General features: G+C 43.8%; 1 protein-coding gene across 2 annotated transcripts in view; it reads right to left on the bottom strand.

The window, feature by feature from the left end:
- Positions 1-23,615, bottom strand: part of DNAJC7 (DnaJ heat shock protein family (Hsp40) member C7) — an 87,729-nt gene that overhangs the window by 6,940 nt on the left and 57,174 nt on the right. For both annotated transcript variants that reach the window (XM_040330430.1, XM_040330431.1), the window contains 5 exons: positions 15,282-15,373; positions 13,356-13,429; positions 11,944-12,090; positions 9,411-9,563; positions 4,759-4,821 (listed from right to left, as the gene is read on the bottom strand). In XM_040330430.1, coding sequence (XP_040186364.1) covers positions 4,759-4,821; positions 9,411-9,563; positions 11,944-12,090; positions 13,356-13,429; positions 15,282-15,373 — 529 coding nt within the window. The remainder of the gene's footprint in view (positions 1-4,758; positions 4,822-9,410; positions 9,564-11,943; positions 12,091-13,355; positions 13,430-15,281; positions 15,374-23,615) is intronic.

Below are 23,615 nucleotides of genomic sequence, written 5' to 3'. Positions count from 1 at the left end.
TGGTGATTTTATGCACTTAACAGCTCTAACAAATCCAAAAGGGAGCAAATGTTAGAAAGCAATTGTTAGGGCTTACATACATTTTAAATGTTCTCTTTATTCTGGAAAGCTACTCCTGCAACTCTGAGAAGTAACACCATGCACAAACTATTCATGAAAGAAAGAATTCTCTTGTGTAAAGCAGTCTTGGTACAGTGTATACAACACTAATGAATCCTAAAACGGCTCTGCTTGTCTCCAGCTGTCCCTGTATGAAGCTCCTTTCATAGACAAGAGCTGCAAGAGCAGAAATGCAGGGAGAACACAATGCTCACTGTCCATATAATGGTGACAAGAGAAGGGAATCTCTGAACTGAAGCAGCTGCACATTACATCGATGTACAGTATAAATATACACATAATGCTTATCCCTCACAACTCCAACAATGGCTGGGCAACAAATTGTCAAACAGGAGAGCTTTTCAAAAAACATTCATTTTGTGAACGGAGCTTTGTTTAGGAAACAAAGGTTTGACTAGCTCTATGCCCATGTATATTTAACCTAAATTTAAGTATAATACAGGCTTGGAAATATTAGCCGATTCTTCTATATACAATTCTTAAAATGTCCAGTACTGTTCATACTGCAGGAAATCCTTATTAATGAGCCCTTTTACCTGAGAGATGACCCCGTCTACCTAATAGGATATGAACAAGCTCTACCCCGCTAAAAACTCCTCTGTGTTCATTAAAGATCAAGGCAATCATAAAGAGTGTTATGGAAGTGTCCTAGACAATGATTTCCCAACAAGGCCAACTTATTTCCAATAAATCTTCCTCAAGTTTTAAGTCTTGGGGTCTCCAAAATTAGTTTGGCTTGAAACATGACTACTTATTTTCTACTTAGAATTTATGGCTTACTGTGGTTGACACGCTTGAGCCATCAGTGGAAAATACCCTAAAATAACAGTCAGTCACTCTAGAGAGCTGCATAGCTTGAAGAATAATGCCATATTTTCAATCAACTTTGTGCTTCTCAGAAATATCACATTTAAAGCCAAGCATAAAAGGATGGAGGACATACTATTGCTGACTACTGTTGGGGGAGGCTTGTTTATGTACTGCAAACAAGTTGTGGAATATTCTGGTAGAATGTCTCTCCTTAGGAATTTCAGGCCTTTTCCATTGTAAGATAGTCATACATGTTACAATAGAATTGTACAAATTACTTTTAAGGCTGGGTTTACACTATCTTTGCATGCGGCTCACAGAAGGGGTCCAGTGCATCCCTGTTCACCGTTTCAGGACCAATTTATTTTTGGGCTAAATTCAGACCTAAAACAGACCAGAAAAAAAGAAGATGCACAGGACCCATGTGCAAAATTCGCACCGGAGCTTCAGCGGAGATGTCTGAACCGGCGCCATAGAGAGCCGGTCAAAAACTCCTGCTATTGCAAACTGGATGCGGGGAACACACACCCGATTACCCGATAAGCTCATTTGGCTGGGATTCTCCTATGGATCACAGGAGTGCAATTAGTTTTGCACTCCTGTGACCAGTTTTCAGCAGAGAGCGGACTGAACTCTGCTTTCTGCTGAGACGGCCGCTCCCCTCCGCAGCTCAGCGCTACAGAGAGCATAGAGGAGCAGTCAGCAGCTCTCTTCTCGGGTAGTTGTGAGAACCGAGCCATCGTCAGTGTTCAATCGCTCGGTTCTCAGTGTAGAGGCGCTGGGGGACAGATGCACCAGGTAAGTATGATGGAGGAAAAAAAAAACAAGCACATACATCTCGTTTATTATTAGTACATAATATGAGGGGCTCTCTAAACAAATCATTCAATACGTATCCAACCAGTAAGATCTTTGCTTTTCTTAGTGGTTGGCAGATTTAAAACAAGATTTGTATAATCAGATCTTTGATTACAACACTACGAAAGACAATATACACTTGGGGCCAGCTTGGCTCCAATGAATGAACCCGATATCACCTCCGTGTGGCAGATGGTTAACCTTTAATTTAGTGCTGTAGCCTATGCTACATTCAGAATGCAGCATTCTTTTGGAAGGTGCTCTTGCAACTTACTTCCTTCCAATATGGAGCATTGCTGGCATCAAGATAATTCGTTATTGTCACATACTGTGTTTTGTGTGCAGATAGGAAATGTCTTCATTTTGTCAGCCTCTCGTGCCCATAGAAGCTTGTTTGGGGAGTGGAGAGCCAGGGTCAAAGACTAATTTGCACCAAGAGAAGCAGCGAGTCAACCACGGAGAGCAACTGCTGTGAAGCCATTGCTTGTGTCTTATAAAATGAAGGGATTGAAAGATCCTCTGCCACTATAACATCTGTGTGCCCTTCACATTCCTACATTCATCCTCAAACATGTTAGGAAATTCCATCTCTCTGATTCCTAAAGAAAGTCAGGGGGAGAGAGGCAGTGTAGCGTTTTAAACCTTTGAAAAATGAAGGTTCTAAGAGTGAAGAAAGTTTCTGAAGAAATCAGAAAAATCAGCTGGGAAAAAAGTTAGAAAGATCAGCTTTTTCCAGATAGGCCACAATATTTGCGCCTAAAAAGGGAGCTAGACTCATAGGGGAGAGAGCAGTGTCATAAAAGGACACTGCTCTGGGACAAGGCTAACACCCCTGAGTTTCCTGTAGGCCATCAGCAGAGGGTGCGTTATCCAGCCCCTTTGTTCCAGCTTCCTTGTGACCTGCCATTGCTAAAGTCAGGGGGTCCCCAGTTGTGTGCCAAGCACTGTGGGTTATTTATAGCCACAAACTGTCCAAAGTACAGGTAATTCCTGTCTGAACTTGTACATGGTCGCCAGATTGCTTAGGGGTCCAGGCTTTGCCTGTCATTGTGGGCATACCCCTCAAGGGTTCATCAGGATCTGGGAACCACAGAGATTGACCTGGACCCTGTATAGCACCCTGCAGCTAACTATATTTGTTACAACAATGCGCCAAGGTGAGTGCCTAACACAGGATCCTATGACCGAAGTAAACATTACAGGCCAGGCCACACAGACCACAAGGTACACACTGAGGGGTACCAATTTCAAACATTCTGGATAGCCCAAGGCCATAAGCAGTCAGAACTTGGAAGAAGCGTCTGAATTGTAAAGAATGTAATCTTTATTTAGGACAAAAAAAAAAAGGAAAGACAGAACATTCTGAGACACATACTGTAAGGAAAGATTCAGATACAGAGATCAATTTAAAACATAGTCATGAACGTCCCTTCCATCGCTATAATGGCTGTCCCCAGTAGGGGGGTGTGTGCGACTTCCCTAGTAAAGGGGACACCTAGGCTTGTAACAGTATGGGTAGGAAAGCTTCCTGAAATGGGTAGTCATTTGGGCGTTCTGGGTCCACTAAAAAGTCCGCTCCTGCACGTCCCCAGTGGGGGGGTCAAAGGACCTCCATCTGACCCTCTCTGGCCTGCATCAATTTTTTTTTAAAAACAACAAAGTCTTTAAAAGGAGAAGAGGTCCTTGCGAGAAGGACACTAGCAAAGGCCTGAAGTCTTGTGGAACATAGGAGTTAAACAAGTGTACACTAGCGATGCACTAGCAAAGGTATTAGTCAGTGTCTGTCCAATCACCTAGGTTATCTGCATATAACCTATGGTATAGGACTACAAGTCCTGTGTCTTCACTGTACGATTAGGGTATACATTTTTAATAGGAGGGTCCAAACACACTTTAAGGTGAACACTCCTCTCTGCAGTCTAATAATCTTCTGAACTCCCAAGGTAAGGAAAGGTTGACGTAAAATCCATCAAAATTAATAATTAAAGTACTGTACCATGAATGCAAGAAGAAAGTGTGCAGCCAAGGTTAATATGAAAGTAATTTTTTATTAACCCCCCTGGCGGTGTTCCCGAGTCTGACTCGGGGTGAGATTTTTTGGCTACGATCGGTAACCCCAAATCAGACTTGGGCTCGCCTCGCTGAATCCACAGGCTTGGTTTACTTACCTTGTCCCTGGATCCAGCGATGCCACCGCGCTGTGTGAGCGAGCGGGTCCTCGCTCGATTCACACAGTGTCCTCCTGTGCAGCCGATCTCCGTTCCCTGCGACGTTACGACGCACGGGAACGGAGAACAGCGCCAAATTTAAAAAGGTAAACAAACACATTACATACAGTATACTGTAATCTTATAGATTACAGTACTGTATGTAAAAAATACACACCCCCCTTGTCCCTAGTGGTCTGCCCAGTGCCCATGTTCTTTTATATAATAAAAACCTTTCTTTCTCCCTGCAAACTGTAGATTGTCCATAGCAACCAAAAGTGTCCCTTTATGTCAAAAATGGTTTTAGAGCAGCTAGAAAACAGCGATAATAAATTATAATCACTTGCAGAATTGAGCGATAGCGATTTGTTGGAAAATTTGTCATAAAAAAAATAAAAGTAATGACAGCGACAATTCTGCAACTGAGCAAATTTCAGTGATTTTGAGTGGATTACATTATTGAATAATTTTTATTATAATTATATTATTAGTTATAATTATTTATTATATTATAATTTATAATTTTGTTTTTAAAAAAAAATTCATACCCGGGATGCCTAATAGACTGTTTGGTCAGATTTAAATGAGTTATTCCTAAGAATTACAGGCCTACAGTATAAAACGCTAAATTTCCTTGCAAATAATGGTACCGCTTTCCGCACCTTTTTTCTGAAAGAATCATACCGCCAGGGAGGTTAAGGAAACCAAAAGAACAATTTAGTTCTTCTATTATCTGTCATACATTCTGCTCCTGAAAACTCACCTTCAAAGCTGAAGCCTCCTGGACCACTAAAGAATGCCTTGAAGATATTGTTGGCATCGAAATCTGCAGGAAAAAAAAGAATCGATATCAGCTGACAAAAAGCTTCTGCAGTAAAAACAATCTACATAAACAGGTTGCAGCATTTGGAAAACCTGGGTTTATTAAGGGTCTCCATAAGCTGGGATGTAAGCTGAGCAAATAAAATGCACTGACTAGACATATAAAAATAGAAAAAGGCGATCAAAGCATTTTCTCATTACATATTTCCCTACCATATCGATTACTAAACAGCAGTTATATTTGATATTAGTCCACTGGAAATGGCCAGCGTCAGCAATGCAAAAGGTATTAGGCTACATTCACACGGGCTATTAGGGCCATGGCGTATTATAGTAGCAAAATTCCGATTCCTGCTGCGGCCTCGTTTACTGCCACAACAATTTGCACCGGCGTTGATCACAGGTGTGAATGTAGCATAAATATACCTATAGAATGGAGAAGTGCTGTTATACTGTATATTCAGAAACACAATCTGGCTGTCAGAAAATGTATCAGAAGGTGCAAAATCTTTAGGACTCACTTTTCTCTATCCTAGTCCTGCCTGCTTTTCTATATTTTTCTGGTCACCATGGGTGATCTATGTCACGTCCGGGCCACGGTTCGGTTGTAAACAAAGCTGCGAACGCGGCTGGTAAGTTTGAGATGGTGAATTCTTTTTTTTTTATCTCATGCTTTCCAGCCTGGAGGAGAGATGTGGCGTCTTATTGATCCCACTTCTCTCCATAAAGAGGACCTGTCACAAACCATTCCTATTACAAAGAAGGTTTTTGTGAAACTTTTTTTTTTTTTAACGCCCCTGTCCCCAGTAGCTCAGGCTCAGAAGCACACGCAAGTCCCACACACATATGTAAACGCTGCTCAAACCACACGTGAGGTATCGCAGAATGCGTTAGAGCGCGAGCAACAAGAGCCCTCCTCTGTAACTCTAAACGGTTAACCTGTAAAAAAAAATTATGGCTAGGGATCAAGCTTGCACAAGTACCCCCATAGCAAGCGGCTTCCTATGGGGCAGACTTAAAGCAGAAGTCAGATAAGCCAGCAGGGGACCCCAGAAGAGGAGAATCGGGGCTGCTCTGTGCAAAACAATTTCACAGAGCAGGAAAAGTACGACATGTTTGTCGTTTAAAAGAAAAAATCCATTGTTTACAATAGCTTTAAGGGCTTAATGCTGGAAAGACCAGCATTTGAACCCAGATAAGCTAGAGGCTGATAGACTAGGGGACAATATAAGGCATTGCAATAAAATTTAAAGTGAAAGTTTAGACGCCACAAATTACTTTGCTATCCATCTTACCTGGCTTGGATAAAAGCATTAAAAAAGGCCTTTTGAGACATTGGTTGACAGCTGTAAGACCAGTTATACTGCGCCACTGGCGGTCGGCCCATGCTCCATCTTTGATTGAGTGGGTTTCAGAGATGGACAATATTGAAGAGGATGGAGACTTTTCTGTCACAGGAATTGGACATTTATGAACAATGTTGCCAAATGTGGCCCTCTTGGAAGGTGCTAAAGGAATCCCTTGAACTACAGAATATATATAGATATGGGTTGGCGGTAGGACGTGAAGCTGGTTCAGAGTTGGGTTGAGCGAGGCGATCTCGGTTTGAGTAGCTATTTCTGGTAGTTTTATTTATATATTATTTATTTAACCTTTTTTTGTTAGTGTTGTAGTGTTTTGTGTGATATATCCAACACTACTGTGGGAGTTGAAGATAGGGAGTAGGAAATTATATATTTTATCTAATTGGACGAAGGAAGATAAGGCAGACATATTCTCATTAGGGTTTAAAAAATCTGAATAGTCTAAAGCAGGCATGTCCAAAGATTTGGATATATATATAATGTTTGTGGCCCCCAGGGCACAAAAGGTATAAACTGTATTAATCGGCGCTGCCTCAAAGGGGACAGGGAGGGGGCGGGACGAGCGACATCAGATTACATGAATAGAATCTCCTGTTTACTCAGCGGCGTCTGCAATAGGAAGTCCAGTCTCCTGGGATGCCATTGGATGAATGTTCTAGGAGGCGGGACTTTGTATTAAAGAGGTAACCGAGTAAAAGAAATTCTCCTGTTTGTAATCTGTCGGCACTCACGCCCCCCCTCCCTGTCCCCTCCAAGGCTGCAGATGGGCATCAATCAGGCTGCACTGATGGCAATGGTAAGGCTGCATTCATGGCACATGTGAGGTTGCAATGGTAAGGCTGCATTCATGGCAATGGTAAGCCTGTGTGTGTTATACGCCAATAAATAGGGTATATCCAAATAACACACCCAAGCTCATCCTTAGTCCTGAGCAGCACTCTGGGATTCATTGGGGTCACAAAAGAGATATACAGTGTATCCAAATAACACGCCCAAGCTCAGCTCTTCACCACACACAGCCACAAAGGCAGGAGAATTCTTGTTGGGTCGAGTATTAGTGATCGGACGAACACACTTAGACCGAATTTTAATGGTTCAAAGAATGTCAGGCAAAATGGTCAGCCCTCACGCATGTTCACTTCTCTGGTCCTCTTTGAAAAAAGTTTGGACACCCCTGGTCTAAAGTATAATCATGTGTTTCTTTGCAACATAGCAGTTTATTGATAAATACAGTTTCTAGTGTTATTGCCTTCTTTTCTCTCTCGCCCCCCCCCTTCTTGTAGGGACTCCTCCAGTGTGTTGGTATATGTTTATATGTAATGTCTTCTATATTGTAATGTGGTATGTTTTTTATTATTATTACTTATAGGATGTGGATAATGTTTTGTCAGGTAAATTTTCAATAAAATCAAATAGAAAGTTTAGCAGTATTGTGCATTATATTTAACCTCTTCCCATCATAGTTTAACAGCAGCAGGTCGGCTCGGCTGCGCAAAATCACATAATAGAAAGTGATTTTGCTTTGCGGCCACTAGGGGCGCGTGCATCCCCTGCTCGCCCCTGGTTATGATGAGAGTGCTCAGCAGGCGCGATCACCGCCAGGCACCCGTGATCGCTTGTGACAGAGGGAGAACCGGGAGCTTTGTGTGTAAACACATAGCTCCAGCTTCTTTCAGGGGGAGAAATGACTAATCGTATGTTCATACAATGTATGAACAGCGATCTGTCATTTCCCCTAGTCAGTCCCACACATTATAGGGAACATAATTAACTCCTTCCCTGCCAGTGACATTTTTACAGTAATCAATGCATTTTTATAGCACTGATCGCTATAAAAATGCCAATGGTCCTCAAAAATGTGTCAAAAGTGTCCGCCATAAAGTCGCAGTACAAATAAAAAAAATAAAAAAAAAACGCAGATCGCCGCCATTACTAGTAAAAAATAAATAAATAAATAAAAAGGTCATAAAACTATGCCCTATTTTGTAGACACTATAACTTTTGAGCAAACCAAACGCTTATTGCGATTTTAACGAAAAATATGTAGAAGAATACGTATCGGCCTAAACTGAGGAAAGAATATATTTTTTAATATATATTTTTGCGGATATTTATTACAGCAAAAATGAAAAAAAATATTCATTTTTCGAAAATTGCAATTGTCGCTCTATTTTGTTTATAGTGCAAAAATAAAAACCGCAGAGGTGATCAAATACCACCAAAAGAAATGGGTAAAAATTTTGTTTGGGAGCCACGTTGCACGACCGCACAATTGTCGGTTAAAGCGACGCAGTGCCGAATCTCAAAAAGTGGCCCGGTCATTGACCAGCAAAATGGTCTGGGGCTGAAGTGGTTAAAATGATTATATCAATGCAAAAAAGCCTCAGTATTTAGTACTACTTTAATATAAAAGATTTATACCTCCCTCATGTAGCCTTGTGCGACTCCCAGGTTAAAATACTCCCTATATCCTATTTCTGGGTATACTTATAATATAGACCATGGGTGCTCAACCTGTGGCTCTCCAGCTGTTGCAAAACTACAATTCCCATAATGCCTCAGCCTTTGGGAGACATGCTTGTACCTGCCAGTGGCTTGCAATGCCTCATGGGAATTGTAGTTCCGCAACAGCTGGAGAGACACAGGTTGAGCACCCATGATATAGACAATATAAGTTATACAGAGATTACTTTCACTATTTTAGTAAAAATTATTCCGTTGTAGTAGCGATTATATGCGTTTTTTGTACTATAAAGGGCTTTTTTTTTGTGGCTGCTACCAAATATTTCAGTGACAGCAGGTGCACATAGCTTGTATGACAAGGGAGTCTGTCAAGCATAATGTTATATTTTGGTCCTTAAAAAAAAAAAAAATCTGCAAAAAACAGTTTTAGGTCTTTTTTTATTTTGTTCCTTTAAATAAAAATGTTAATCTCTGAATCTGATGATATGCACCAGATTCAACTTCAGATGAGTACAAGTCTCTGTTATTTTCCGAGATTAGATATTTTAGACACGGCTGTTTATAATTGCCACTGCATATGGATATTCAAGAATATAAAGTAGTTAAACATCACATAATACCTCACTTTTGAGGCTTTTACCCGATTACTCAAAACAATAAGTTGACCAACCAATAGATTATGAAGATGTTCATTAGTTGCAGCCCTACTTCTAACTTGTGGAAAACACAAAGTCAAATATAGTCACAATGCCCGGCAGGCACTTACCGTTCATGTTCATTCCTTCTTCGTCCAAGTCCTGCCCACTGTCGTAGCGAGCCTTCTTTTTAGGATCTGACAAGATTGTAAAGGCTTCACCCACTTCTTTGAACTTCTTCTCCTCTTCTTTCTGAACTTCAGTGGTGGCGCCACTGTGCCGGTCTAAAGGTATAAATGCATATTTTCTCTGTAATTTTGAGGCGTACTTGTGTTTACTTTAAACACAATCTGTCACTTTGTTTTTTTATTGGCCAAATGACTTGTAAGGAATCCACCCGCATCCCTGATACTCACTCTTGGAACTCTGCCCCATCAGAGTATTTGGGAAATACCCGTTTACAGGTATAAGGGAGCATATGAAACCTCCCAGGATACAGTGCTCAGGGACTGGTTTGTAAATCAGACCAGAACACTGTCATCTGGCAGAGAGGAGTAAATTAACCCTCAATAACAACATTTAACACATACACTGGGTTAGGACTACAGGCTGACAAAATACAGGAGTGTTCCAACCCTCTGTTGGAACACTGAGGTGGTGAGTACCATTGGGCAGGGTTGATTTCTTACAAAAGTCCATCACTTTGCACACTTTGAGTCCCTCTAAATGCAGTAAATGGCTTTACACCTGGGACACCAGAAGTGAAATCTAATGCTATCTGAAGGTATGTATTTGGAAGCACAGATTTACTTTAACAAGGCACTGTGTGGATATGCAATCGTAAAAAGCTTAATTACAAGGGGACATTGCCAAATCTGTGTTAAGAGGCGTAAGATTCGAAATGAAATTACATTCACTCCTATTCAGACATCCCAATGGGTGTGACATCCCAAGTGTCACACCCATAGAGGTTTATGGGAAATCTCAGGCTGAGAAACTTGTAGGTTGATGGGAAATGGACAGCTCTTGACTGTTTTCAGAATCAATTTATTTGCAGTGCTTTAACCACTTCCGGACCGCCGCATGTACATATATGTCGGCAGAATGGCACGGACAGGCACATGTACGTACCTGTAAGTGCTCTGCTTGACGTGGGTCGGGGGTCCGATCGGGACCCCCCCCGGTACTTGCGGCGGTCCCCGTGGCTTCAGGAGCGATCTGGGACGACGGCGCGGATATTCGTTTATAGCCGCCCCGTCACGATCGCTCCCCGGAGCTGAAGAACGGGGAGAGCCGTATGTAAACACGGCTTCCCCGTGCTTCACTGTGGCGCCTGCATCGATCGAGTGATCCCTTTTATAGGGAGACTCGATCGATGATGTCAGTCCTACAGCCACACCCCCCTAGAGTTGTAAACATACACTAACTCCTACAGCGCCCCCTGTGGTTAACTCCCAAACTGCAACTGTCATTTTCACAATAAACAATGCAATTTAAATGCATTTTTTCCTATGAAAATGACAATGGTCCCAAAAATATGTCAAAATTGTCCGAAGTGTCCGCCATAATGTCGCAGTCACGAAAAAAAAAATCACTGATTGCCGCCATTAGTAGTAAAAAATAAAAAATAAAACTATCCCCTATTTTGTAAACGCTATAAATTTTGCGCAAACCAATCGATAAACGCTTATTGCGATTTATTTTACCAAAAATAGGTAGAAGAATACGTATCGGCCTAAACTGAGGGAAAAAAAATGTTTTATATATGTTTTTGGGGGATATTTATTATAGCAAAAAATAAAAAATATTGAATTTTTTTCAAAATTGTCGTTCTATTTTTGTTTATAGCGCAAAAAATTAAAACCGCAGAGGTGATCAAATACCACCAAAAGAAAGCTCTATTTTGTTTGCGAGCCACGTCGCACGACCGCGCAATTGTCTGTTAAAGCGACGCAGTGCTGAATTGTAAAAACCCTTGTGTCATTTAGCAGCATATTGGTCCGGTCCTTAAAGCGGTTCTCCACCCTAAAGTGGAGTCCCGCTGATCAGAACCCTCCCCCCCTCCGGTGTCACATTTGACACCTTTCAGGGGGGTGCAGATACCTGTCTAAAGACAGGTATTTGCACCCACTTCCGGCCACACGCTACGGGCAAAAGACGGGCATTCCGTCACATCCCGTCTGTCGCCCGTTGTGTGCTGGGAACACTCGGCTCCCAGCACACAGCGTGTGAGCCAATCGGCGGGCGCAGCGCGACTCGCGCATGCGCCGTAGGGAACCGGGCAGTGAAGCCGCAGCGCTTCACTTCCTGGTTCCCTCAGCGTGGATGGCGGGGGGAGCAGCAGAGTGACGAGCGATCGCTCGTGCTCTGCTGCGATCGGCGCTGGACTCCAGGACAGGTAAGTGTTCTAATATTAAAAGTCAGCAGCTGCAGTATTTGTAGCTGCTGGCTTTTAATATTTTGTTCCCATGGCACATCCGCTTTAAGTGGTTAAACTATATAATATGATTCACTTAGAAAAGTATTGCTGTGTTCATTTAAAAAAAATAGCGACCACTTTAGAAAAAGTGACGTTTATACTCGGTCAAACATTACAGTGTATACAATATTATGAAACGGCATCTATTTGTGGACATTAATTGGTCTATTAGATGTTGCATTAACCTGGATGATGCATTAACGCTCTTTTCCTGTAGGCTTTCTTTATCTCATCTTCAGACGCAGTCTTGTTCACTCCTAGTATCTTGTAGTAATCTTTCCTCTTGCTTTTCTTTAACTCCAGCTGTGCATTCTTAAGCAAATGTTTGTGTTCTAGACAGAAAAGAGCATGCAGAGAATGAGTTATAACAGCCCTATTGTTTCCCCATACACTATTGTTTGCTGACAAATGTGATAAACCCAGTGAGGGCTCTTCTTGGTACAGTGACCCACCATCTGCCATTCCTTCCCCCATTTGATATAACAGCACACAAAATAAACACTGGGGTATGTGTTCGACAAAGACTGGACCAGTGCCCACAACACCAACTACTCAAAAGTATGTACTTAGGGTAGTGGTTCTCATGGAGACAAACTCACAGTAATAAGCCAGCTTGCAAATTACTTTCTATGCAAATAGTACTATCTTGAAATGTTGTCACATTTCAGAATTTAACTGTTCTCTTTTTAGATAAGAAAAGGAATGGTAAACAAACTCCAAAAGAGGGATGCTCAAATATTCACCCTGCTATGTGCTCAGCACTTCTGGGTGCAAAAATGACAATCAAAATGCATTGGCTCACAGCAAGTACATACTGCAGAATCCTCCTCTGTCTATACTTTAGGCTGCTTTCACATTGGGGATAGATCCGTGGTGACGGAATAGAGCGCGGCTATACCGTCGTATTTACCGCAATATTCGGGCGCTAGCAGTGAGGTTTTAACCCCCGCTAGCGGCTGAAAAAGGGTTAATACTGCCCGCGTTGCGGGCGGTATTACCGCGCTTTCCAATTGATTTCAATGGGAAGGCGCGGTATAGGAGCGGTGAACACACCGCTCCTATACCGCAGTAAAGATGCGGCTAGCAGGACTTTTGGAGCGCTCCTGCTAGCGCACCGCTTCAGTGTGAAAGCCTTCGGGCTTTCACATTGAACACTACAGGGCAGGTTTTTTTCATGCGGTATAGAAGCGCTATTTTTAGCGCTGTACCGCATAAAAAAACGCCTCAATGTGAAAGGGGCCTTAGGAGCAGTTGGGCATTTTTTTCCAACTGCTCCTGAACTCTCCCCTATGTTATCTTATCAGTACATGTACACAGGGTCATTTAAAGTCGTTTCTAGGCAGTTGAATTTCAAAAGCTGGGTTCAGAAGCTGAGTTTAGAGGCATTTCAAGCAGACATCTAAACGCTGCCAAACGTGGTAACTTGCATTTAGCTGCGTTTCGTTTACAGGCGGTTTTATTTTTTGGCCATTGGGGGGAAAAAAAATGTATTTTAAACGCCACAAAACTGAAGTTTTAAACGTGGGTTACTATCTGTCAAGTTAGATCGTTCAGGAGAGGTTGTAAAAACGTCCCGTGTACATGAAGCCTTACTTACCTTTTGTGCTTTCTGTCTGGTAAACTTTCTCATAATCTCTGACTGCTTCTTCATACTGCTCTGTGTCTGTATAACTGGGCAGGAGTAGATACAAGAACAAAAGTTTACGTTTATTGCAATCTTAGCAGCAAAGTAGCATTTCTTTAAAAGATCAAATCCAAAGCGGGCAGGAAAAAAAGCACACACAGTATATACTTACTAATCATTTAGTCCAGAGGGGCATGTAAGAGTAATACCTTACAACCCCCGGTCTTGTGTCTCCACCTCCATGGAAAGTGGTAGGCCCCTAGACATCACCACAGATAGTGCAAGACAAGGAACTGCCACTAGTCCTGCATGGTTTGCAATGGTGCTGGTGAGAGGCAGTCATTGACCAGAGAGGAGGAGCAAGTTCATGGGACTGGAGTGGTTGTTTAGCGGGGAGTTATTCTGCTAAACAACTAATATGCCATTAACCAACTAAGATAAGATACAGGAAAGGTGGGAAGGGACAGGCTTGATCTGGTCTTTCAGAATTCAGCTATCAGAAAACACATGCAGGCACGCAGAGGTGTGTGTGAACTATAGTATTTAATCCTCCAATAGTAATCGTAAGCTTCCTATAATTTCTAAGAGCAGAGAAGTCACTTCTCACTTGTGTGCTCTTGTTCTGCTATAACAAACTGGGTACATAAGTGGCAAAATACTGCAAAGTGCAGGAACTTGGTATTACAAATAATTACCTTTAGACTCCTTTCACACTGGGGCAGTTTTCAGGCACTTTAGCGTTGGAAATAGCCTCCGCTTAGCACCTGAAACCGCCTCCCATTCATTCAAGTGTGACTTTTCACACTGGGGCGGTGCGCTCGCGGGACATTACAAAAGGTTCTGCAAGCAGCATCTTTGGGAACGCTGTATTTAGCATTCCCAAAACGCCCCGCCCATTGGAACGAATGAGCAGCACTTTCAAAGTGACGCAACACGGAAGCTTTTAGCCCCTTCTTTGGGGTTAAAAGCACCCCACTAGCTGCTGAAAAATGCTGCTTAAACAGACAGAGCTAAAGCGCCAATAAAATGAGCGGCATTTTAGCACCAGCAGTGGGAAAGGGATCTAACACTAATGATCTGTGTACCCAGGGAGCTCCATAACCCGGGTTTACACTATACATGTGGACTTCTGCTTGACTGAACTGTGCTGCAGATCCCTCCTAGAGAAAATCCAGCTCGATAATCCAGCCCAGCTCTCCCCACCCCTCCCCCCCAGCTTAATGGTTCAATTCCAACAGTCTGCAGATGCTACTAAATTTTAATTTTCAATGGCAGGGCTTAGTTAAAAATCATAAGCAGACCTCCAAAGCTGTATTTATTTTAAATCAAAGTAGTTCTGTGGCTACCACTGTTTTCAATTGTTCGGCCAGTGTAAAACTATTTAACAGCAGTCCAAGCTGTATTATTTTAGGAAAGGCTGAGCAGCTCTAACTGTGGTACAAATGTCAAAGCTGCATTGCAATTCACACCAAAATGGTCATCAGAAGACTATGAGCAGCTGGCCTCCGCAGTGGTTATGCTGCAAACATGTTTTTCAGTTATGTGAAGGGGAAAAACCCACCAAGATAGGTGGGAAACCACAGAAGCCATGCTGTGCTATGCTGGTCCCAACATTGCATTATCATGACTGACACATGGAGCACGGAAAAAAACGTTCTGTCTACGCAAGTATATTTTTTTCCTTCGGCAAGTATGAGTGAGGCTATGGAGGAACAGTGGACTATACTGGAGAGAGATTTTTTTTTTTAATCTGCCTGATGTACAAAACTGTTAGTAATGAGGATCCTAACAATGAAGCTCATTGTCAAAGAAAGTGATTGGTGTTCTGCCTAGGGATTATATTACATAGTCAGCCAAGATGCATATACGCGTTTAGAACAGTACATTCTGTATTCTTACCACTGTGCTCTTCTCAAATATGCCTTGATATACGTTTCATCCAGTTTTACGGCATTCGTGCAATCATCTATGGCCTCATCCAGTTTCTTCAGCTGTTTAAAGGCAAAACTACACTAAATTACCACAATTACTTATTGAAGCATCAAAATTTTCTAATGTGCTAAAAGTGCAGTAACTAATAAACCAACAGCTAGCTGCCCAATCAGATATTAGTTTACCAGTCCTGGGATGTGGTGGCCAAATAACCTCTTATTTTTCAGGCTTTATTACTTTAATTTTTACCCAGTGATCCTGCCAGAAACATACTTCTTGTCCTAGAGTCACATTGCTTACTCACGGTTATGAATCTATGAAGAAGCACAATGTCACCTTACATTTTTCCCTTCGGATTCCGACTACAGAACACCTTCCCTTCCCCTCTCATTTAGTGGATTTCTGGCAGGATGAACAGTTATTGACAAATCAACTTTCAGATGGAAGCAATCCAGCCACTTCCATGGACCCCCAGAGTTTGTGCCCATGCCCCATTTTCTGGGCTGCTCTATCCAACCAGCAGGCCTGGGAACCACATGATGGGTGTCACCAGGTACAGGGGATAGAGACCAGTGAATATCTGTTAGATAGTTAGTAAGGTTGAATTAAGACAATAGTCCATCCAGTTCTACCTATGTTGGTGTGCTTTGTTCGTATAGATCGGTGGTCATCAACCCTGTCCCACCAACAGGCCAGGTTTGCAGGATAACTGAAATACATCACAGGCGATATCATTTGCTGCTCAGTGATTGCAGCATTCTAGTCTACATAAAGCCTGGCCTGTTAGTGTGCCCCGAGGACAGGGTTGATGACCACTGGTGTAGATATTTCCCATATGCCTGTATATTGTGTTCGATAAGATGCACATCCAACAGTCTTTTGAAACTATCAATACTTCCTGTTGACACCACTGATTGACGCACGCCCCGTGCTCGCGATCACCGCCGGGCACCCGCGACCGCTCGCTACAGAGCGAGAACCGGGAGCTGTGTGTGTAAACACACAGCTCCCGTCCTGTCAGGGGGAGAAATGCCTGACCGTCTGTTCATACAACGTATGAACAGCGATCAGTCATTTCCCCAAGTCAGTCCCACCCCCCCCACCTACAGTTACAACACACACAGGGAACATAATTAACCCCTTCCTTCGCCCCCTAGTGTTAACCCCTTTCCTGCCAGTGGCATTTTTATAGTAATCAATGCATTCTTATTGCACTGATCGCTATAAAAATGCCAATGGTCCCAAAAATGTGTCAAAACTGTTCCGAAGTGTCCGCCATAAGGTCGCAGTACCGATAAAAATCGCTGATCGCCGCCATTACTAGTAAAAAAAAAAAAAAATATTAATAAAAATGCCATAAAAATATGCCCTATTTTGTAGACGCTATAACTTTTGCGCAAATCAAACGCTTATTGCGATTTTTTTTATGGAAAATATGTGGAAGAATACGTATCGGCCTAAACGGAGGAAAAAAATATATTTTTTTATATATTTTTGGGGATATTTATTACAGCAAAAATGTAAAAAAATATATTTTTTTCAAAATTGTCGCTCTATTTTTGTTTATAGCGCAAAAAATAAAAACCGCAGAGGTGATCAATTACCACCAAAAGAAAGCTATTTGTGGGAAAAATAGGATTTTGTACCCACCGTAAAATCCATTTCTCTGCGTTCATAGACGGACACAGCCTTCTTGGACATTAGGGGGTTATGCTTCTTCCTATCAGGAGATTTAAAACCTTTCCTTCATGCCGCTCCTCCCAGGGGGCGTGGCTCCCCCCAGGCATAGCCCACACCCTGCTCTAGCAGCCTCAGTTCGTAACAAGCAGTACAAACAAAGGAGGGGTGGGTGCTGTGTCCGTCTATGAACGCAGAGAAATGGATTTTACGGCGAGTACAAAATCCTATTTTCTCTTTCGTTCATAGACGGACACAGCCTTCTTTGACATTAGGGACGTCCCCAAGCAGTGTCAAAAAATTTCGAGGGGTGGGAAAAATAACACAGCAAACCAGGTTACACCCCAAACAAAACCGGAGTTACTCAACGGAGGAACTCCAACCTTAAACTGCCGCCTGTAACACCCTGCGGCCGAAGGAGGCATCAGAAGATGCACTTACATCCACCTTATAAAACTTTGAAAAAGTGTGGACCGACGACCAAGTCGCTGCCTTACACACCTGTAACACAGAGGCTTGATGTCGGAAAGCCCAAGAGGCCCCGATCGCCCTGGTTGAATGCGCAGTGACCCGAAAAGGAGGCGCCCGCCCCTTCAGGGCATAGGCCTGAAGCACAACCTGTCGGTTCCACCTGGAAATGGTGGCCGACGAGACTGCCAGGCCCTTACTGGGACCGGACACTGACACGAACAGCGAGTCAGACTTCCGGAATGGAGCCGTCGCCGACAAGTAAACTCGAAGGGCCCGAACCACATCCGGAGAATGTAAAGTGGTCTCCTTCGGCTGAGGACATAAGAACAATGTCCTCGTTAATGTGAAAGGCCGAAACGACCTTTGGAAGAAAAGAGGGCTGCGGGCGCAGCACTGCCTTATCCTGATGGATGACCAAGTAGGGGGCCTTGCAGGACAAGGCCGCCAGTTCAGACACCCGTCTGATAGAGGTAATAGCTACCAGAAAGACCACCTTCTGTGACAGAGTCAGCAAAAGGGATCTTCCGAATGTCCTCAAAGGGGGCACGCTGAAGCGCCGAGAGGACCAAATTCAAGTCCCATGAAGGCAGTGGAGGGCGCACCGGAGGGGCCACATGGCGGACCCCCTGCACAAACGTGCGAATCAAGGAGTGCGCCGCCAAGGGACGTTGAAAATAAACAGCCAGAGCAGAAATCTGACTCTTGATCGTGCTCAAGGCAAGAGCCTGGTCCACTCCCCGCTGCAGGAACAGCAGGATCCGGGACACCACGTATGTACGGAGGTGCCACTTCATCTCCTCACACAGAGGAGATGTATGCTTTCCATGTACGATGGTAAATCTTCCGAGAAGTGGACTTCCATGCACGCAGCATGTTAGAGATCACCGGGCCCGACAGGCCCCGGTCCTTTAGTACCTGGCTCTCAACAGCCACGCAGTTAAAGCCAGTGACCGTAAAGTAGGATGGAAGATCGGACCCTGAGACAGGAGATCTTCTCTCAGGGGTAGACGCCAGGGGGCATCTGCCACCAGACGTACCAGGTCCGCGTACCAAGAGCGACGCGGCCAGTCCGGGGCGATCAGGATTGTCGGAATCCCTTCGGCTTCCACCCTGCGCAGCAGGCGAGGGAGGAGTTTTAGAGGAGGGAAGGCGTACATCAGGCGATAGTGACCCCAAGGAGCCACCAACGCGTCCGACGCGTCCGCCCACGGGTCTTTTGACCTGGCCACGAACCGTGGCACCTTCTGATTGAGACGGGACGCCAGAAGGTCCACGTCTGGAGTGCCCCATTTTTGGCACAGGCTCTGAAACACCTCCGGGTGGAGAGACCACTCGCCTTGATCCAGAGTTGTGTGACTTAGGAAGTCGGCTTGCCAATTCTGAACTCCCGGAATGTACACGGCCGACAGAGCAGGAACGGACCTTTCGGCCCACCGAAGGATGTGTGCGACCTCCGTCGCTGCAGCCGAGCTCCTTGTGCCGCCCTGATGATTGTTGTACGCCACGGCCGTGGCATTGTCAGACTGGATCCTGACAGGACGGCCCTGCAGCTCCAGGGACCACCTGGCAAGGCACAGCTTGATTGCTCGGAGCTCCAGAGTATTGATCGGCAGGCGGGACTCCTCCCGAGTCCAGCGACCCTGGGCAGACTGGGTGCCCCAAACGCCCCCCCAGCCAAAGAGGCTGGCATCCGTCATGGGGGGACTACAAGGGTCGAGGACCCAGTCGGCTGTTGATAGAAGAATCCAGAGAGCGCCTGACTCTCCTGTCAGGCAGAAAAAAACTGGGGCTGCTAGAGCAGGGTGTGGGTTATGCCTGGGGGAGCCACGCCCCCTGGGAGGAGCAGCATGAAGGAAAGGTTTTAACACCTTAAGTGCTGTAGAATTCTGCCTAAATCTCCTGGTAGGAAGAAGCATAACCCCCTAATGTCAAAGAAGGCTGTGTCCGTCTATGAACGAAAGAGAAAAAAGGACGCCAATTTTGTTTGGGAGCCACGTCGCAGGACCGCGCAATTGTCAGTTAAAGCGACGCAGTGCCCAATTGCAAAAAGTGGCCCGGTCATTGACCAACAATATGGTCCGGGGCTGAAGTGGTTAAAGTTATTCCTTGTATTTGAGGTCCTCCAGCCCCCCTATTAAATTGTGCTGCCCTTCTCTGAACCCTCTCCAGTTCATCCTTTGAGGATTGGTGATCAGAAAGCTCCAGATGTGGCCGAACAGTAGTTTTTAAAGTTTTATCTCTGGGGTAAATCATTTTTTAATGCATGCCAATATTCTGCTGGCATTGCTTGCTCTAGCTTGACATTGCATGCTCTTGCCAAGTCTGTCATCTACTAGGACCCCTAGATCCTTGTTCTATATTTATTGCCCATTGGAATGCACTTGGCGATACCTTTAATATGTTCCTAAAGCACTCCCATTTTCCTAAAGCACTCCCATTTTTCTTCTGTGTGTATCCAAGATTTGGTCCCATTCAATATCTTGCATTATTGAGCGCAGTTTTAAAAAGTTGGCTCGCCTGAAAATTTCGTGTTCGTGCACTTGCCTCGTGCCTCTTTTCCCTACTGAAGGTGATCATCCTGTGATCGCTAGATTCCAAGTTTTCACATATTTCCATATCTGTGACCAGATCATGTTCTTACTAAGGGAGATGAGAAAACTCTGAAAGCGGTGAGGATTTCATAACTTTTCTTGGTCACAGTTGCCGGGGAAGAAATTCATGGAGTATGATCTGCGCTCCATTGGCTAAAGTGGAGTCGTTGGGGATAGAATGCAACTTTAAGGAGCCATTGGAGATCTCAACACAGAAAAACTACAAATATGCCATCACGATGGTCCCCTACGCGATAGCAATAAAGTGAAAGGAAAAATAAAAGCTACATATCACTGCACTCACTAGAGTAAAAATTCCAGGGCCATTATTCATAGTCGACTCTAACCTGATAACTTAAAGCGGTGGTTCCCCTAAAAATAAACTTTTGACATTGCATTTGCTATAATTACAATTAGAATCGGCTGGTTTTATGTAAAAAAATACCTCCGTACGTAGAGTTTGGTATATTCGTTCCCACCACCACTTCCGGGTACGATGCTGGCGGTGGGCATTCCCAATTGGTGGACAGGCATCCGACCGACGCATCCATTGCGTCACGAGATGCCGAAAGAAGCCGAACGTCTGTGCGCATGCGCCGTATAGAGCCGCACCGACGTTCGGCTTCTTTCGGCATCTCGTGACGCGATGGATGCGTCGGTCGGATGCCTGTCCACCAACTAGGAACGCCCACCGCCAGCATCGTACCCGGAAGTGGCGGTGGGAACGAATATACCAAACGCTACATACGGAGGTATTTTTTACATAAAACCAGCCGATTCCAATTGTAATTATTATAGCAAATGCAATGTCAAAAGTTTATTTTTAGGGGAACCACCCCTTTAAGAGTTTTAAAGCACTGCCTATAAAAAATGTTGGGTATTGAACTGTATCACCATTTCACAGGCCCATGCAGTTTTTAGAATTCACATGTTAAATCTCAATTTACTCAGCACAACCTCATCTTGTAAATATTTGGGTTGCACCGATAATAGCATCGGTACGGATACCGAGCATTTTCCCGAGTACTTGTGAAAATGCTCTGATGCTCGATCCGATACCTGGGCAGTCAGGGGCGGTGTTTACGATGCTTTAATTTAAAAATGGAGAGGAGCCTCTCTTCTCCATTCATCTCCAGTGCAGCTGAGACTGCAGAGAAAGAGACTGGGGAATCTGTGTCCTCAGTCCCTTTCCCTGTCTCAAAAGGGAGATGGCAGGGGTCTGTTAAAGCCCCCTCAACAGGGCTGATAAAAAAAAAAAAAAAAAAAAAAAAGATTTGTAATATTTAAAAGGTTAAATTGTAAAAAAAATAATAAAAACTGGATGGGGATGGCCGAGCTGTGGGTGGGCACTACAGATCCAGCCCACATCACTGCTGCACCAGATCTCTCCGGCTCTCCCCTCGCACTACTCCATCAATTGACAAGTGGTAAAGGACCACTGTCATTGGTCCTTTACCGTGATCCGCCGGGTCACAGACATTCCCGGGTGCGTGCCCCAGGGAGCAAGACATCATAGTACACCCTCCCAGAGTGATTTGTTTTTCGGCTATGGCCCGGTCAGCAACAGGTTAAGGTGTGTGAAAAAGAGAAAACGCAAGACGACCCGAGCAGCTAATGTGTTAAGAGACTCACTTAATACTGAAAGCTGGCACACAGCATAAACGGAAAACACCTGCAGCAGAGTTCGGTACTCTGTTCACCAGAATGCTGACCTGGTCTGATTGGGCAAAGCTCTGACACTTCATACCTGTCAGCAGTGTTCAGTATTCTAAAAAGTTAAAGTCTCTATAAACTTGCCAACAACTATGTAGTGCAAGGGTCTACTTGTAAACTTGGCTAGACAAAAACTGAATAAATTATTTTAGGCATACACACTACACAGCTGATAATAAAACTAAAAGGCGATTGTACAAAGACTTCAGCTTGCCAGCTTAGGAGGCACAGCTCAACTGTTGTGGGCTAAAATTTAAAATGACCCAACGCCATAAATCTTTCCCATAGTTTGTAGACGCTATAACTTTTGCGCAAACAAATCAATATACGATTATTGCTATTTTTTCACCAAAAATATGTAGAATACATATCGGCCTAAACTTAAGGGAAAAAAAAATTGACAATTAAAGCGACGCAGTGGCGTATTTTTTTAAGCCTACAGCACCTGGTATTCCCAGGCGGTCTCCCATCCAAGTACCTGCATACCCGCAGTGGTGGTGGGGGGGGGGGTGGACTGTTGCTGCCCACTAATGCGTGGCTAGACCTCTTTTGGAGGTTTCCCCATCTGGTAAGCGTCCATTAATTATATGTGGTGGAGCATAGACAAGGGATCACTTGCAGCACTTTTGGACTGTAATTAAGCACGTGTGGAGCAACTTTGTCACATAATTCATATTCTCTCTCCCTCTCTCCACACACATATATATTTATCTATATCCATCTGTGTTCTGACCGTTGGACTGGGACTTTCCACCCCCCTCTTGGAAAACAATAGAGTCGTGCTATAAATGAATACAAAAAGCCTCCTCTGATTGGCCTGAAGCGGAGATCGTGAGATCTGAATTCCTCAGCCAATCAAAGAATACAATGCTTCTGTGAAGGGCTGAGCAACGCTCAGCCCAACTCTATTTTGCTCCAGGAAGTCCCTGTCTCACTGATGGAACAGTGCTGTATACATTATGTAACTCAGGAACATTAAACACAGAGTTAGGCTTTAAAGCCCAACTCAAATAAGTTATGAATTTAAGCGACTTTCACTTGAAAACACCTTACCATACCCTTTTCTCTTATTGAAAATTGTACTACCTACCCTTTTACTCCAGTGCGCTATACAGCCACACCCCTCATAGGGGTTCTCAAACACTTTCAGTTATTGCTGAAGAGGGGGTGTGTCTGACCAAGCCCGTTAGATTTTGAAGTGCTCTTGGCAGTAGGTCAAATCTGGTGCCCACTAGACTGCACAAACATATTAAGACGGCCTGTGCAACTGCTGTAACAGAAAAGTGAAGGCAAGACTATAAAAATAGATATATAGATTTTTTGCTAACAAATTCTTAAGTGCCTTGCAAAAGTATTCACCCACCTTGGCTTTTTACCCATTTTGTTACATTACAGCCTTTAGTTCAATGTTTTTTTAATCTGAATTATATGTAATGGATCAGAACACAATCTAAGTTGAAGTAAAATTTGAAAAAAAATATACAACTATTTTTCAGAAATAAAAAACGGATAATTGGCATGTGCGTATGTATTCACTCCCTTTGTTATGAAGCCCATAAAAAGCTCTGGTGCAACCAATTACCTTCAGAAGTCACATCATTTGTGAAATGATGTTCACCTGTGTGTAATCTAAGTGTCACATGATCTGGCATTACATACATACACACACACACACACACACACACCTTTTTGAAAGGCCCCAGAGTCTGCAACACCTAAGCAAGGGAGGGCACCACTAACCAAACACTGCCATGAAGAACAAGGAACTCTCCAAACAAGTAAGGGACAATGTTGTTGAGAAGTACAAGTCAGTGTTAGGTTATAAAAAATATCCAAACCTTTGACGATT

The sequence above is a fragment of the Rana temporaria genome, chromosome 12 (genome assembly GCF_905171775.1).
Source record: "Rana temporaria chromosome 12, aRanTem1.1, whole genome shotgun sequence".
Classification (NCBI taxonomy): Eukaryota; Metazoa; Chordata; class Amphibia; order Anura; family Ranidae; genus Rana; species Rana temporaria.
This window is presented reverse-complemented; position numbering and strand designations above follow the sequence as displayed.